This window comes from Babylonia areolata, chromosome 22 (assembly GCF_041734735.1).
Source record: "Babylonia areolata isolate BAREFJ2019XMU chromosome 22, ASM4173473v1, whole genome shotgun sequence".
NCBI lineage: Eukaryota > Metazoa > Mollusca > Gastropoda > Neogastropoda > Buccinidae > Babylonia > Babylonia areolata.
In genome coordinates, this window is record NC_134897.1 from 3,392,908 (window position 1) to 3,408,664 (window position 15,757).

The window sequence follows — 15,757 nt, forward strand, 5'->3', positions numbered from 1 at the left end:
TTGGTGGGAGTAGCAGTATAATGTACAGAAAACATAATTTAATTATTAGCATATGATATAAAATATATATTATATTATTTACACTCAAGATGCAGAGCCGTGATAGTCTAGTGGTTAGGACCTCGCGTTGTGGCCGCGATAACCCAGGTTCGAATCCTGGTCACGGCAGATTTTTTTGTAACTCTTTTTGTTGTTGTTGTTTTATCATTTTCAACATTTTTTTTTTATAATGATAATTTCCATTATAAAAAGAAAAATGGGGCCATGAAGTTTGACCACTATACTCGTCAACAGTGGCTGCATTGTCAGTCTGACGTGTCCAACGAAGGCATCGCACACGCGACATGCAGCAAGTGTGCGAGGTTTTCAGGCAGCAAGAGTCGGGCACCACGCAGCAAGATCGCCATGCCGCGCGTCATGTCAGTTTCTTCGATAGAACTTCTCCTGTCCCCCAGAGACAAAATCACAGACGTGCGTGGAGCAACCAATCACGAGACCCGCTCGTTTCACGTGAGACAAAATGGCTGACACCTTTGGACTCGATTCATTCGTTTGACGTTGCTTTATCATGAAAACAAAGTGTTTTGGAAGTAAATGATTAGACTGCTTGGATGAAAATATTGTCATTACATCTGAACGCATATCTGTTTAAGACTGTTTTCTGCAAGTGCCCCCAAAATGTTGACTTACTACTTTGAACAGTAAAATCACATGGTAACGTTTGTAATTCGTGCATGAGAATACTCAGAGAACAAAAGTATCTTTGACTAAAATTGTAAGGATAACTGGATTTCCAAATATCTTTTAGAGCTGTACACACTTCTTCTTTATTTCCACACACACATCATGTGCAAATACACACACACACACACACACACACACACACACACACACACACACACCACCACCACCACCACCACCACCACCACCACAAAAACACAACTGAACATTCACACAAACACTACTGAACACACACACACACACACACACACACACACACACACACCTCACCACGGCACCACACCACACCACACCACACACAAACACTACTGAACACACACATACACACCACATCACACACTCACACAGACAGTACTGAACACACAGACACACACACACACACACACACCATACCACACCACACACAAAAACACTACTGAACTCTCACACAAACAGTACTGAACACACACACACACACACACACACACACACACACACACACACACACACACACACGGAACACAAACAAACAAACAAACAAACAAAAACAAGCAAAAAAAAACAACAACAAAAAACACTGAGCACTCACACAAACACTACAAACACACCAGCACAGGTGACTTTTTTTTAGTGAAGAGTAGTTGTGCAGTCCCTTCCCCACTCTCTCGCCTACCGACGCTCACAGTCCCACAGGTGCAGATACTGAAGGACGGCCTCGGCAGGTGCGGGTTTTTTCTTCGGAGCTCCGTCTCCTAGGAGGACTTCCAGGCCCCCCCCCCCCGCCCCCCTGCCCTTTGGTCATCCTCTTCCGCCTTCACAGCCGTTGGGAAAGGTTTCCTCCTTCGCCTGGTCCGTTGTTGGGAGACTTCACATGCGGCAAGTAGGGTTACATGGTACCAGTAGCAAGGGCTATGCCCTGACCTGACTACCTAAAACCTTATGACATATGTAACATGGAACCCAAAATACGTAAACAAACTTTCCAACCCTGGATGATTTTATTTTTCAGAAACACTGCAGGCACTCCATTTTCACATCAATTCTCCCCAGTGGTTAACTGTTTAAAATACAACTGTTCATCTTATTATGAAATGTGGCTGCTGCTGCTGTTCTCTCGGCGGCCTCGGCGATGTACTGCTACTGTACTGTACGGCGTCCGGGTTCAGTCTTCTCAAAGCTGTCACGCGCTTGCTTAGCTCGCAGTCTTTAAAGCGTTTTTATAGGCCAGGAAATTTAGATTAAAATTTGCGTTAGGTCAAAATTTCTGCAAATATCTCTAATGAATTGCAATCCTGATAACATGTGAAACATTTGAATAATCATTGAAAACACATGTTTATACTGAATCAGACTGAGAGACCCCCATTTCCAACAAAGTTCTGGAGACTGACCCATTTTCATTTTCCAGGCAGTCTCTTCATGACTATCTGATGCACTTCATTTTGCCACCTTCATACTCCAGCCAGATACATTTTCTTTTCCATGCTAAACCGACGTGTCTACTGCGGCAGGGTTCGTGAGCCACATTTGCAAATACCGCTTCATTTCCAAAGAAAAATATATATTTCATACCGTTCTTTTTACATCAAGACATGATGTTGGTCGATTTTGCCATCATCTGCCTTCCATGCTTTCTGAATTAATTGTCTGGACAGTGCTCCGACAATGTTCATTGAAACAAACCTAGTTAACAGGTATTGAGATATTCATATACTACACGTTAATAAGCAGAGCATGAAGTATTTCCAAGTTGTGCATTGCGTAAAATGTCAACATAATTGTTCCTGCGAACTAAATGATCCCGTGCTGCCTTCGTAAATTCACCTTTGCAGTCGGTATAATACCGATTTCATTCTTTATGATATGTCAGGACTGGTAAGAAACTGTAAAACATTCATAAAAGCAAACTTGCGTTTTCTACCAATTTTGTATGCAATAGATGAAATTAAAAATTTTGTTTCCTTTTGACCCCAAAGAGTTCTCTTATTTTCTGTACGGTATCTGTCATCAGCAGCAGTGACCTACTAACGGAGGTATAGGACAGCATCAGCGCGGCAGCTGTCAGCCACAAGTACTGTACCGCGCTAAACGCTTTCCTCTGGCGACCCCTTATACCGCGCTTGCGTAACTCTGGCTTGCTCATGCCTTGCGGACCTTTGTAAGGCGCTCTCTCATGGCCAAATGTGTGAGTAATAATTATTAAAAATCAAAATCTAATCATGTTCCCGCCCACCTACAGCGGTCAAGTTTATATCAGCGTGATCAGTATGATTTATTCTATTTTATCGTGAAAAGAACGGTTTTGTTGCAGACATTTTGACCATTTTTGTATCTGTCCTGGACTATTAGGGCCTCTTTCGCTTTCTTTTGCCCAGACAGAGCTCACCATAGACGGAAGAACTGCTTGGGGATTCTGGGGTCATCCATTCGGATGCCGTGGCCTTTCCAATGAAGCTGGACTTTGAAAATGATGGCTTTGATGCTTGTGACCTCTGCTCTGTCCACGGCAGGATCAGTTCGAGTTAATATTCCGCATTCGAGGAAGGATACATGTTGTACTGATATCTTTATAAAAGGTGATTGTCACAGATGTAAAAAACAGTCGAAATGTCTGCCTGCGTTATCACTGACCGTAAAGGCGTATAGAGCTTGGGCACAGTCTTCAATTTACACGGTGTGTGGGGACGGGATGCACAGACTGATCGGATAGTGATCCAGGTTTGATACCCACACCCATTTTGACTGTTGCTGATATGGCCGACAGTAGGCCTACGTGTAACCACGACCCCAGGATAGGGTCATAATTTGTGTTGTATCATTATTGTAGTGAAGTGAAGTGTACTGATAGCATTACCACACCACAGCGCTGCAGCGCTTAAAACAAACAAACAAACAAACAAAAACAAAAACAAACAAACAACAAAAACAAAAAAGCCTGCACTTTGAAACAATTAACTGTCTTATTGAAGGTTACAAATGAGACACCTTTTAATGTGGATAAGATTGATTTGATTTCATTTGTTGTCTTTTCGACAACGTTAAAGAGAACAATTTAAAGTTTGAATCCACCATTTCAGACTGGCGAAATGCAAGCCTGGGCTTCCCTCTCAGTCAAAGTTTACATAACCATCTTACCAAACAGAAAAGCAAAAGTTTTCATCAGGAGTACACATGTACACACCAGTGCGACAAAGGGAGGGGGAGGGGCGCGCACAGACACACACTGTGACACACACACACACACACACACACACACACACCCTATCCCACCCACACACACATCATAGTGCACGCGCGCACGGCCTAGACTCGTCTCGTTTCTAACTGACGAGCAAGGCCGGGTGGAATGTTGTCATAAATTCAGACTTGAGCTTTTGGACAAACGTGATACGGACACCTTCCCCTCGCTGTGTTTCTTCTACAGGGAGTGACGTTAATGACTGACGGGTTCGTCCAACAATGCGATAGCGTGGACAGATAAAGGGAACGCCACAGATAGCCGGGATCGTAACTGATGGTTGGCTTTTTCAGTCTATACTCAAGCTCGGTGGTACTTCCCACATACAGCCTGAAAAAGTCTCTGAAATTATCTGTTTATCGGACATATGCATGTGCATTCACGCCTTGAAAAGGCGCTCGCGCGTATGCGAACACAACTTTGCAGCAAGTTCTTCAGTCAACAAAGTCATTCCTACGCCGCAATATGTGAATTAAATGTAACGACAGCTGCGTGCACGCACGCCGGCGCGCGCTCACACACATACACAATCTGGCGTGTGCACCGAATATGTGCGTATCCATGAAAGTTATGATGTTTGGCGGCGTATATGTCAGCCAGAATCTGTCTCTTTCTGTATGTACTGTCACAGTGTGCGTATTTGTGTTTGTGCTCAAGTTGTGTATGTGTGCTGGTGTGTGTGTGTGTGTGTGTGTGTGTGTGTGTGTGTGTGTGTGTGCGCGCGCGGTGTGTGTGTGTGTGTGTGTGTGTGTGTGTGTGTGCGGTGTGTGTGTGTGTGTGTGCATGCGTGCGGTGTGTGTGTGTGTGTGTGTGTGTGTGTGTGTGTGTGTGTGTCAGTGTGTGTGTGTGTGTGTGTGTGTGTGTGTGTGTGTGTGTGTGTGTGTGTGTGTGTGTTTGCGCCTGTGTCCTGTGTCTTCATCATGAATTGATTTGTGCGTATGTGCTTGCTTGTTTCTGCTTTTATTGTTTTACCGTTAACTTGGGTTTGAGCATAACCTACATTGTTGAGCAATAATTGAACTGAATGCACACGCTACAACGTACAATGTCTTGTCCTGTTTAATGTCGTGTTTCGAGAAGTGAAACCCACAGAGGATGATGAAGATGCTGGTGATGATTTAGATGGAAGAAAAAAAAAGTAACTGATATTGAAAAGAACAAAAACGATACCTGTTATTTGAAAGAGGTTTTGTCGAGGAAAAAAGATAACCAGGAAGAGATTACCCGAGCCGCAGATTATGGTTGGTTAGTCTGTTATCTGTATTGCCGAGCTTTAACTTGGGTCGGTAGTGTAGCCGATGTTGTTTCAACACAGTTGTATCAGTGTTTGAACTGCAATGGAAGCTTGGTTTACTCGTAAATCGTGTGTTCTTTTGGCCTTGCTGGTCGCTACAGTAACATGCGTTCGGTCTCAACAAAGTGAAGGTGAATTTTATAAATATATATTTATTCTTCCTGTCAGTATTCAACTCTGAGTCCCTCGATCTCCGAGTCTGTGTGTCTGTCTCTCTGTGTCCGTCTGTCTGTCTCAGTGTCTTTTTCTATATCTGCCTGTCTGTTCCTCTACTGATGTCAGTCGGTCGTCTGTGTCTGCCACGGCGGCCTGTCTGTCCGTCTCTCCCTCCCTCTCTCTCTCTCTCTCTCTCTCTCTCTGTGCATAGTGTGTTTTTTTATGGCCGGGGTGGGGGTGTAGGGGGTTAATTACATTCAGTTTCTTTTCATAGCGTTAGTTTGCTCATCAGTTTTTCATGCCCCAGGGCTGGATGTGAAAAATTCGGATGTTAATAAATTGTTTATCTGTCTGTCTGTCTCTGGTCTGTTACTTGGTCGGTCATTCTTCATTCCCTTAAATTGTTCGCTGACATTTGTTACGCTTGGCGTGGTGTGTCGTTCTTTCTTTTCTTCCTTCCTTCAACTTCCCCTTTTACTCCCGTTTGAAACACCATCTACTTAGAGTCATTTGAACACTAAGTTCAAATGATACCATTAACATCAGTCAGTATGGACTGGAGACTAAGACCCCACTCCTTTTCGCTGGTCAAGTTGTTCACTTCAGTCCACCGGTGGCTGGGGAAGTGCATCCGAATTTTTCACATCCAGCCCATGCACTGAGGCTCTTCAACGTGTGTGTTCAGTTTTGATGTTATATGGTGTTAAAAACAGCTCTTTGGTGTAGGCTGTGGACACTGATGTAGGCTATGTGCTGCCCAAACGTCTTACTCAGTCATCTGAGTCTTTGGACACCAGATCGCCATCAGTGCATGTGATCAGTGTCAGATTTCGGTATCATTATACCTTAGAATCGCTGAAATGCGCAGTTGGCTTTAAGCTCCACCAACCACGGCAGGCTGATGTTGGTCGTGCAAAAAAACGAAAAAAGAATGAAGTCGTGTCTGAGTCAGTGATCTAAGACATTTGGTTGTACCACTAATTTATCATGTCGGCAGCTGGAGTACAGTTTGTTTTTTTTCTCGCAGAAGTCCGTCAGCTGTTGCGTCAAGTTGTGTCTGACAACTTGTGTTAGTCCGGCAGTGGTTTAGCGGCCCGGGTCGTAAGTATACCTAAATTGACAGGTGGTGATACTGAGTACAGTTGTGACATAAGTCAGTACTGAGTGGCTAAAATGGGTTGAGACTTGTGATTCACAGGCGGTATTCGCCTGTTTCCGAAGTTTTCTTTCTCAGTTTTTTTTTCTGGTGACAATGAGACAGAGAGTGTTTTTCAGGTGTTTTTTTTCCCCAGTATTGTTGCCGAATATTGTATGCTTCCCGGCTGTTAAACTGTTAAACGTCTTCTTGCCGTCTGTAAAGACATGGTGAAATTCCCTCTGCATGGCGTTGTTGCAGCTGTAATCTGTTCAGAATGATTTTCAGCAAGCACGCCGTCTGACGGAACTGATTTTGTGGTAGTTCTGGCAGTGTTCAGTGGAGATTTCCTTTCTTGGGGAGGGTGATGATCAGTGACTGGGTCCATCACCGTGACCGGCTTTTCAGTCGCAGAGTTGAGGGCGAAGAAAAGAAGAAGGACCTACCTTCAAGTGTATACTCCCATAAGTTATTTATAGTAAACTCTCATCCCCATTTTGGATAGAAACGTGTGTGTATCGGGTGAGATACCTTGCTGTAAGTACGCTCAACCAGCAAGTTGGAAAAACAAATCAATGGTGAACTGGTGACCAAATCAGGTTGATATTTATGATCGTGTTTGGCTTTACAAAGCAGTGCAGATATAGATATAGAATATATAACGCCTGTATTGAGACTGATGTCGACTGATGTGTTATCCATAATTATGTGTGAGAGCGGCCCGGCGGAGTCAAGTCAGTGATGTAACTGTCCATGACGCAGTATCTTCTTCAGTAGCGCCACTGATGTCAAATTGTTCTCACTCCCAGCTCCAAGCCAGTGCTGTATGGTGAAACTTAAGTAAGAGAATGGGCTCCAGCAAAGTTCCTATCCCCGGCGGTAAATGCTCCCCCAGGCTTTAGGGTGAACTTCAGTTGTAGTGGAAAGTGGGTTTTGGCGCTTCCCGAGTCAGTCACTGAGTACAATCAAGGTCACCAGTATAGATTACAGGAATCGCATTGTTAAAAAAATGTTGTTTGTGACTTGGGACGTTGAGTCTGAGTCAGTGATAGTCTCGTGCTCCAGTTATTCCCCAAACCGAGTGATCATTTGTGCAGTAAAGTCTTATTTTAGCATCATAAATCATTGCACTTATCTTCCCGGCAATTTTTGTGCATGTATCAGTGAAACGATATTACCATTTGTAGAAGTTGTAACCTATTTTCAGTTTCTCATTTGTGCTCATTGTTAATTTTTTTAATTTTTTATATCAGACAGTTTTGGGATTATTGACCCACACGGCCATGTGATCCAAACGGAAAAAGTGTCCGGCTGTCACTGGGAACAGGAGGGGTTCAAGCTGCAGTGTGACAATGGCGGTCGCATTTCACCAATCAGATACGTCTTTTTTCTCTTGCCGCCAGACATTCAGAGAGCGGCTCACTGCAAAGGTAAATAATTATGATTGGCTGGTGCGTGAGCGTGCGCGTGCTTTACTCAGTGACGACAAAAATAGTGGGAAGTCTGAAAAAGGAAGGTCCCCGACCGCTTTCTTTCCATAGGAGGGGCAAGGGAAGGGGCAATGTGAAAATGTAATGACATGAGTGTTTGTACGACTCCCCTCGTATACGCCATGCACGGTGAAAAAATACAGAAAATGCTACACAGAGTCGATTGTTATGTAATCTCAGTTCTGAACCAAAATAATTGTATTGCATTGGATTGCAGTGTACTGCATGTTATGACTGTTTGTCACGGCAATAAATGTCTGGCTGCCAACCCAAGGGAGAGTGCATGACACACTGCATGTCACAATATGACACACTGCATGACACAATAAATGTCTGACTGCTAACCCAAGGGAGAGTGTATGACACACTGCATGTCACAATATGACACACAGCATGTCACAATAAATGTCTGACTGCTAACCCAAGGGAGAGTGCATGACACAATAAATACCTGCCTGCTAACCCAAGGGAGAGTGTATGACACACAGCATGTCACAATATGACACACAGCATGTCACAATAAATGTCTGCCTGCTAACCCAAGGGAGAGTGCATGACACACTGCATGTCACAACATGGCACACTGCATGTCACAATATGACACACTGCATGTCACAATATGACACACAGCATGTCACAATATGACACACTGCATGTCACAATATGACACACTGCATGTCACAATATGACACACAGCATGTCACAATAAATGTCTGCCTGCTAACCCAAGGGAGAGTGCATGACACACTGCATGTCACAACATGGCACACTGCATGTCATAATATGACACTGCATGTCACAATAAATGTCTGGCAGCTAACCCAAGGGAGAGTGTATGACACTGCATGTCACAATATGACACACTGCATGTCACAATAAATGTCTGGCAGCTAACCCAAGGGAGAGTGTATGACACACTGCATGTCACAATATGACACACTGCATGTCACAATAAATGTCTGGCAGCTAACCCAAGGGAGAGTGCATGACACACTGCATGTCACAATAAATGTCTGCCTGCTAACCCAAGGGAGAGTGTATGACACTGCATGACACAATAAATGTCTGGTTGCTAACCCAAGGGAGAGTGCATGACACACTGCATGACACAATAAATGTCTGGTTGCTAACCCAAAGGAGAGTGCATGACACACTGCATGACACAATAAATGTCTGGTTGCTAACCCAAGGGAGAGTGTATGACACACTGCATGACACAATAAATGTCTGGCAGCTAACCCAAGGGAGAGTGTATGACACTGCATGTCACAATATGACACACTGCATGTCACAATAAATGTCTGGAGAGTGTAGGACATACAGCAGTGCAGCACCTGCCGTGTTTTTCACTGATGATATCATTTTTTCTGGCGGCAGGTGTTTTACTGTTAAAGTGGGTTTTTTGTACGTAATCCATTTCTTGCTGTGCAAAGTGCATGCTAAACACAGGACCTTGATTTATCACCTCGTCCAAATGACTAGCACCCACACCACCACCCAAAGGAGGAGGAGGAGGAGGGCCCCAGGTTAAAAAGCCTGTTGTCAACCCTGTGAACACTTGCTTCCTAGTCAGGCCCATCACCACCAGACCACTGGTTCACATCCCAACATGAACAGGACATTAATGGACATGTATTTTACGGTTAGAAATGAGTCCAAGATTTTCTAACCCCACAGATAAGAATTTATAGTCATGAAAATGACCCAGTTTTGAGAAAACATGAGAAAAAAAGATGTAGCCCATGTCCAGGAATTTCTAGCCCATAAAAAGGAGACTGCCACTTTTGCAGTCTACAAATTTTATGTAAAAAAACAAAACAAAAAACAACAACAACAACAACAAAAAAAACAAAACAAAAAAAACAAAAACAAGGTGAAAAGTTGCCAAACACCTGGACCATTTGCCATCCCACAATATTTTAAGCAAGTAAAATGAATGGAAAGGAAAAAAACATGTTTTGTTGAACAATAGCTTAGTGATGAAAATTTCTACAATATTAATAATTACTCTTTTTAATCACAGTCTTCTTTGTTCTGTCAAACATTTGCAAATTTTTCCTATGCTGTCTGAGTATTGCTGATTGATAAACCCCAGGTGAAATCCAGGGCATGTGACTGATACAAATTAATCACTATACAGAGGTTAATCATTTTCATTCTGGGAATAATGTGGTGGCTTCTGGTGTTTTTCTGGAAAAACCAACAATGTCGAAGGAGTCTGATCAACGTGAAATCAAAGAAAGTGAAGAGTTCAGCATCAGGGAGTCTTTGATTCATGCACATAACTCTAAACTATTATTATTGCATCAAAAGTATTGTCCATGTACATGAAGTGTATGTGTATGAATATAACATTCGCTTTGTACCAGGTAGTCAGTTATGAAACAGATGATGATTTTGTCACAAGAAAATTCCCTCCTTCCTTTTCTGTTGCCAGATGGTGGGGGTGAGAACAAGACCATTTGTTGCTCACGCAACACAACTGTTGAATGCCGACTGGAAAACATGCCGAACAAGGACTTGTTTCCCAAAGTAAACGCCTGTTCCAGGAAGACAGAATGCCCTCAACAGACTCTGGGTTGGACCACACTGAAATCAAACATGCCGGGCTGTGATAACTTTGGCACCAGAGATGGAACTCCTATCTACTCTCAGTCTGCGGAGTTAAGCTATCTTTGTGTGAAAAGTCAGCAGCATGCTTTCTGTCTTTGTCTGTCTGTGTTGCTTTTGTCAGTGTCTGTTTCTTTTTGTCTGTGTCAGTCTGTTTCTCTTTTGGTGTGTCTTCCTGTCTCTGTCTGTTTGTCTGTGTATCCATGACTCAGTTCTGTTTGTCTATGTATCCATGTCTCAGTTCTGTTTGTCTATGTATCCATGTCTCAGTTCTGTTTGTCTATGTATCCATGTCTCAGTTCTGTTTGTCTATGTATCCATGTCTCTGTCTGTTTGTCTATGTATCCATGTCTCAGTTCTGTTTGTCTATGTATCCATGTCTCAGTTCTGTTTGTTTATGTGTCCATGTCTCAGTTCTGTTAGTCTATGTATCAATGACTCAGTTCTGTTTGTCTATGTATCCATGACTCAGTTCTGTTTGTCTATGTATCCATGTCTATGTATCCATGTCTCAGTTCTGTTTGTCTATGTATCCATGTCTCAGTTCTGTTTGTCTATGTATCAATGACTCAGTTCTGTTTGTCTATGTATCCATGTCTCAGTTCTGTTTGTCTATGTATCAATGACTCAGTTCTGTTTGTCTATGTATCCATGTCTGTGTCCTTGTTTTTTCTTTTGATACATGATTTTCTTCTTCTTTTCAGTCAGTGTGTCACTGTTTTTCCTGTCCTTTTCTGCTCTTTCTTTCTATATTTTCTTTTGCATTTCTGGTCCGTATACTAGTATTTACTTTTCAGGTCTACCCGTTTGTGTCCTTCCAAACATAATTATGCACTTTTGATGATTATGTGGTTTTTGATGCACAGGAGAGATGAATCCAGCACTTCCAGTTGCTTGAGAGTCAACTTTATTATTCCCAAAGAGAAAATCACAGTGCAATATATATATATAAAATTAATATCTATGTATTATGATTGTTTTTAAATAATCATTATTGTTATTATTGTTGTTGTTGTTGTTAATTGTCAGTGACACTGACAGTACTTTTTAGTTGTATGTATTTTTAAAGACTGTTTTGTTGCTGATGATGTAATTTATTTTCAACAGGTTCTGTTGGAATTCTTTTGTTTTATTAAAACGATAAATATTTGGTGAGAAATGTGATTGGAATGACTCATTGTCAATGGCACATTCTGGGTTCTGAAATTATCACCACATTAGTTGTGCCCAGACTTCTTCCAGAATTTGTTTCTGTTTAATTGTTGGATAACACATTTCTGATAGTGCCCTGTGTGCTTGGATGTGCTCTGACACAAGACTAAGATATGTTGAAATGTGTGTGTGTGTGTGTGTGTGTGTGTGTGTGTGTGGTAAAGAAGTATCTTTCATTATGCTGTGTGTGTGTGTGTGTGTGTGTGTGTGTGTGTGCACTGAGTGTGTATTTGTGCTTGTGTATGTATGTATGAGTATTTGTGCTTGTACATGCATGTGTGTGTGTGTGTGTGTGTGTGTGTGTGTGCATGGGTGTACGTGTGTGCATGTGTGTGTTAGGTGAGTGGGAGGTGACGATGGGCCAGGTGAGCAGTGGTCAAGGCCAAGCTCTGTTCCTGGGCCTGCCTCCAGGGGGTTTCAGCAGTCTTGGGGGACAGGGTTTCAATCTGTCCTGTGACCTCCAAGCCCAGCCAGGTGGGGGTTGTCTCTCCTTCTCTGTCTTTCCTCTGTGTGTGTTGCTCTCTCTCTCTCTCTCTCTCTCTCTCTCTCTCTCTCTCTCTCTATATATATATATATATATATATGGGTATCTGTTTCTCTGTGTTGGTCTCCTGTTTCTCAAAGTCGGTCTCTGTTTGTGTGAGTCTGTTTTTCTGGGTCTCTGTTTCTCCAAGTGGGTCTCTGTATTTGTGAGTGTCAATTTCTCTGTGTGGGTCTCTATTTCTCTCTCTGTGTTGTGCTAGATTTTTCTCTCCATAATTTATCTCTCTGTGAGAGTCATCACATCTCCCTAACTGGGTCTATTTCTCAAAGTGGTTCTCCATGTGGGTCTCTCTATTTGTCTACTTGGGTGTCTATTTGGAGTATTCCTCACATATCAGTATATTGGTCTGTATTACTCTCTCTATGCGGGTTTCTATTTCTTTATGTTGGTCTCTATTTCTCTCTCTATGCTGGTCCTTATTTTTTCTGTGTGGGTCTCTATTTCTGTCTATATGTGGCTCTCTAGACTATGTCTCTCTCTATGTGGGTATCTGTTTCTCTCTATGTGGGTATCTATTTCTCTCTATGTGGGCATCTATTTCTCTCTGTGTGGGTATCAATTTCTCTCTGTGTGGGTCTATTTTTCTCTCTGTGTGGGTCTCAATTTTCCTTTTAGTGTTGGTCCCCATTTGTCTCTCCATGTGGGACTGTTTTTCTCTTTATATGGATTTCTGTTTTTCTTTCTATGTGAGTCTTAGCTTTTGTATCTTTGGGAAAGATGGCTCCCCTTCTCTTAAAGAAAAACACCTTCAAACACTTAAAAAAAAAATCATGACAGAATTTATATGGTTTATTGTTTAAGCATTTTACATTCCATTTCAACCAAAATTGATTATGAGTAGACTTTGACAGGGTGTGGCATGATGGACTGTGGCAGGTACTCAGACAGTTTGGCATCGAGGAGGGTCTCACCCAAGTCATTCAGGCGCTGTACAAGACATCCAGCAGCGCAGTCCTCCTCAACAACCAAATCGGAATATACTTTAAGACCACAGTCGGTGTCCGTCAGGGTTGCCTGCTCTCCCCAGTACTATTCAACCTTTTCCTAGAAAACATCATGCACGAAACCCTCCATGACTTCCACTCTACCATCTCCATAGGAGGAAGAATCATCAACAACTTGAGATTCGCAGATGACATAGATCTACTAGGAGGCAGCAACAAAAAACTACAAGACCTCACCAAGAGACTAGAAGGAAGAGCAGGTGCATACGGAATGGAAGTGAGCACCGAGAAAAGCAAAGTGTTGGTAAACAGCTCAACCAACACCCAAGCTCAAATCTTCATGAACGGACAACAACTTGAAGAAGTGGATGCTTTCAAATATCTCGGCACCACCCTCACAAACGACGGTCGCTCAACAACTGAAATAAAGATTAGGATAGCGATCGCAACATCAGCAATGGCTAAGCTCAGCAAGATTTGGAAGAGCAGAGAGATCAGCTTTCCAACAAAGATCAAACTGTACCGATCCCTGGTGCTATCCATACTGCTGTATGGATGTCAAAGTTGGACTTTAACAGCAGAGACTACTAGGAAAGTCCAGACGTTTGAGACAAAATGCTTCAGACGACTGCTTGGAATCTCATGGAAGGACAGAAAGACCAATGACTTTGTCAAGAGCCAAATAACTATGCTAGCGGGTCCACTGGAACCACTCTTAGCAGTGGTCAAAAGGAGGAAGCTGTCATGGTTCGGGCATGTGACACGCCACAATTCACTGCAAAAGACAGTTCTACAGGGAATGCTAGAGGGTGGTAGGCGAAGAGGGAGGCAAGCCAAATGCTGGATGGACAACATCAAGGAATGGACCAATATGGATAGTGCTACGCTGATACGACAGGCAGAAGATAGAACCGGATGGCGTCGTCTGACTACGGAATCGTCCCTCATGTCTCCTCTACGCCCATCCCGGGCAGGAGAATGAATGGAATGGAATAGACTTTGTGACAAAAAAAATGTTGGATAGTTTGTAAGAACCTGAAGTGGCACCCCATAATTATTATATGTATACAAAACATGTTTGTAGGTTTGAATTGTTTGCAGGGAGTACGATAGACATCAGAGCCCTTGATCTGCGCCTGTGCAGTCAAGAACAGAACCAGCAGGTCTGTGGCCAGTATTTCCATGTGATGGAGGGTCAGGCTGATGTCACCGGTTTTCCCCTGAAGGTGACGGACAACAGTGACAGCGGTTACATTGGGCTGAAACCTTTGCACAAGTCACAGGGAAATGAGGTGACCCTGAGGATGGACTCTGTGGGACTGGCTGGCAGTCACCCCTTTTCTGTCTGGCTGTACGTCAAACCCAGTACAGGTCAGTGGGTGTGTGGGCGTGTGGACCCATTGGCCTGTCTGTCAGTTTGTTATGAAGGTCAGTGGGTGTGTGGGCGTGTGGACCGATTGGCCTGTCTGTCATATTTTGTTATAAAGGTCAGTGGGTGTGTGGGCGTGTGGACCGATTGGCCTGTCTGTCAGTTTGTTATGAAGGTCAGTGGGTGTGTGGGCGTGTGGACCGATTGGCCTGTCTGTCAGTTTGTTATGAAGGTCAGTGGGTGTGTGGGCGTGTGGACCGATTGGCCTGTCTGTCAGTTTGTTATAAAGGTCAGTGGGTGTGTGGGCGTGTGGACCGATTGGCCTGTCTGTCATATTTTGTTATAAAGGTCAGTGGGTGTGTGGGCGTGTGGACCCATTGGCCTGTCTGTCATATTTTGTTATAAAGGTCAGTGGGTGTGTGGGCGTGTGGACCCATTGGCCTGTCTGTCAGTTTGTTATGAAGGTCAGTGGGTGTGTGGGCGTGTGGACCCATTGGCCTGTCTGTCATATTTTGTTATGACATCCTACCTGTGTTCAATTTGTTCATCTATATTCTTATGGACGTATGTTTTTTATCTTCTTCATTTGAAATAATTCATAATTATTGTATTTGCCTTTCATTTCAGCATACTTGAATCCAGCTTAATCCTCTTAAGCAGTGATTTTTTGTATGTTTTCTATCATTGTTGGAGTTCAGTGCTTTGTTGATTTGTTAAAATTGAATAAAAAAGTTTAAGGATAACAAAAAGCTTGGCTCTCAAGTTTATTGGGGTTTGTTTGTGAGTATATGTCTCTCCCTCCCTCCTCTCCAGCATGGGCCCCATCCATCCACCTCTCCCCCTTCAACAGAGCAGTTGTCTTGAGGTAATGCACATGGCCAGGAAGTGATTGTCCACAGAATTTAGTCTCATATTCAGACATTGAATTGTTCTTCCCATCCACAAGACCTCATGGTGGTCTTGGTGCTAAACTTATTCGTAGATGAGACTATAAACCAAAGTCCTGTGTGCATCATGCACTTAACATATGTAAAAGAACCCATGG

The 15,757-nt window shown here is 43.1% G+C and overlaps 1 protein-coding gene and 1 non-coding gene across 2 annotated transcripts in view; both read left to right on the forward strand.

The window, feature by feature from the left end:
• The first annotated feature begins 96 nt into the window (after positions 1-96).
• Trnah-gug (transfer RNA histidin (anticodon GUG)) lies at positions 97-168 on the forward strand. The gene has a single exon. It is a non-coding gene; the product is annotated as a tRNA-His (tRNA).
• A 4,821-nt stretch (positions 169-4,989) lies between these two features.
• LOC143296900 (uncharacterized) overlaps positions 4,990-15,757 on the forward strand; it is a 26,843-nt gene continuing 16,075 nt past the window's right edge. Inside the window, exons 1-5 of the mRNA XM_076608893.1 lie at positions 4,990-5,383; positions 7,797-7,973; positions 10,471-10,719; positions 12,195-12,329; positions 14,445-14,714. Coding sequence (XP_076465008.1) covers positions 5,296-5,383; positions 7,797-7,973; positions 10,471-10,719; positions 12,195-12,329; positions 14,445-14,714 — 919 coding nt within the window. The 5' untranslated portion in view covers positions 4,990-5,295. The remainder of the gene's footprint in view (positions 5,384-7,796; positions 7,974-10,470; positions 10,720-12,194; positions 12,330-14,444; positions 14,715-15,757) is intronic.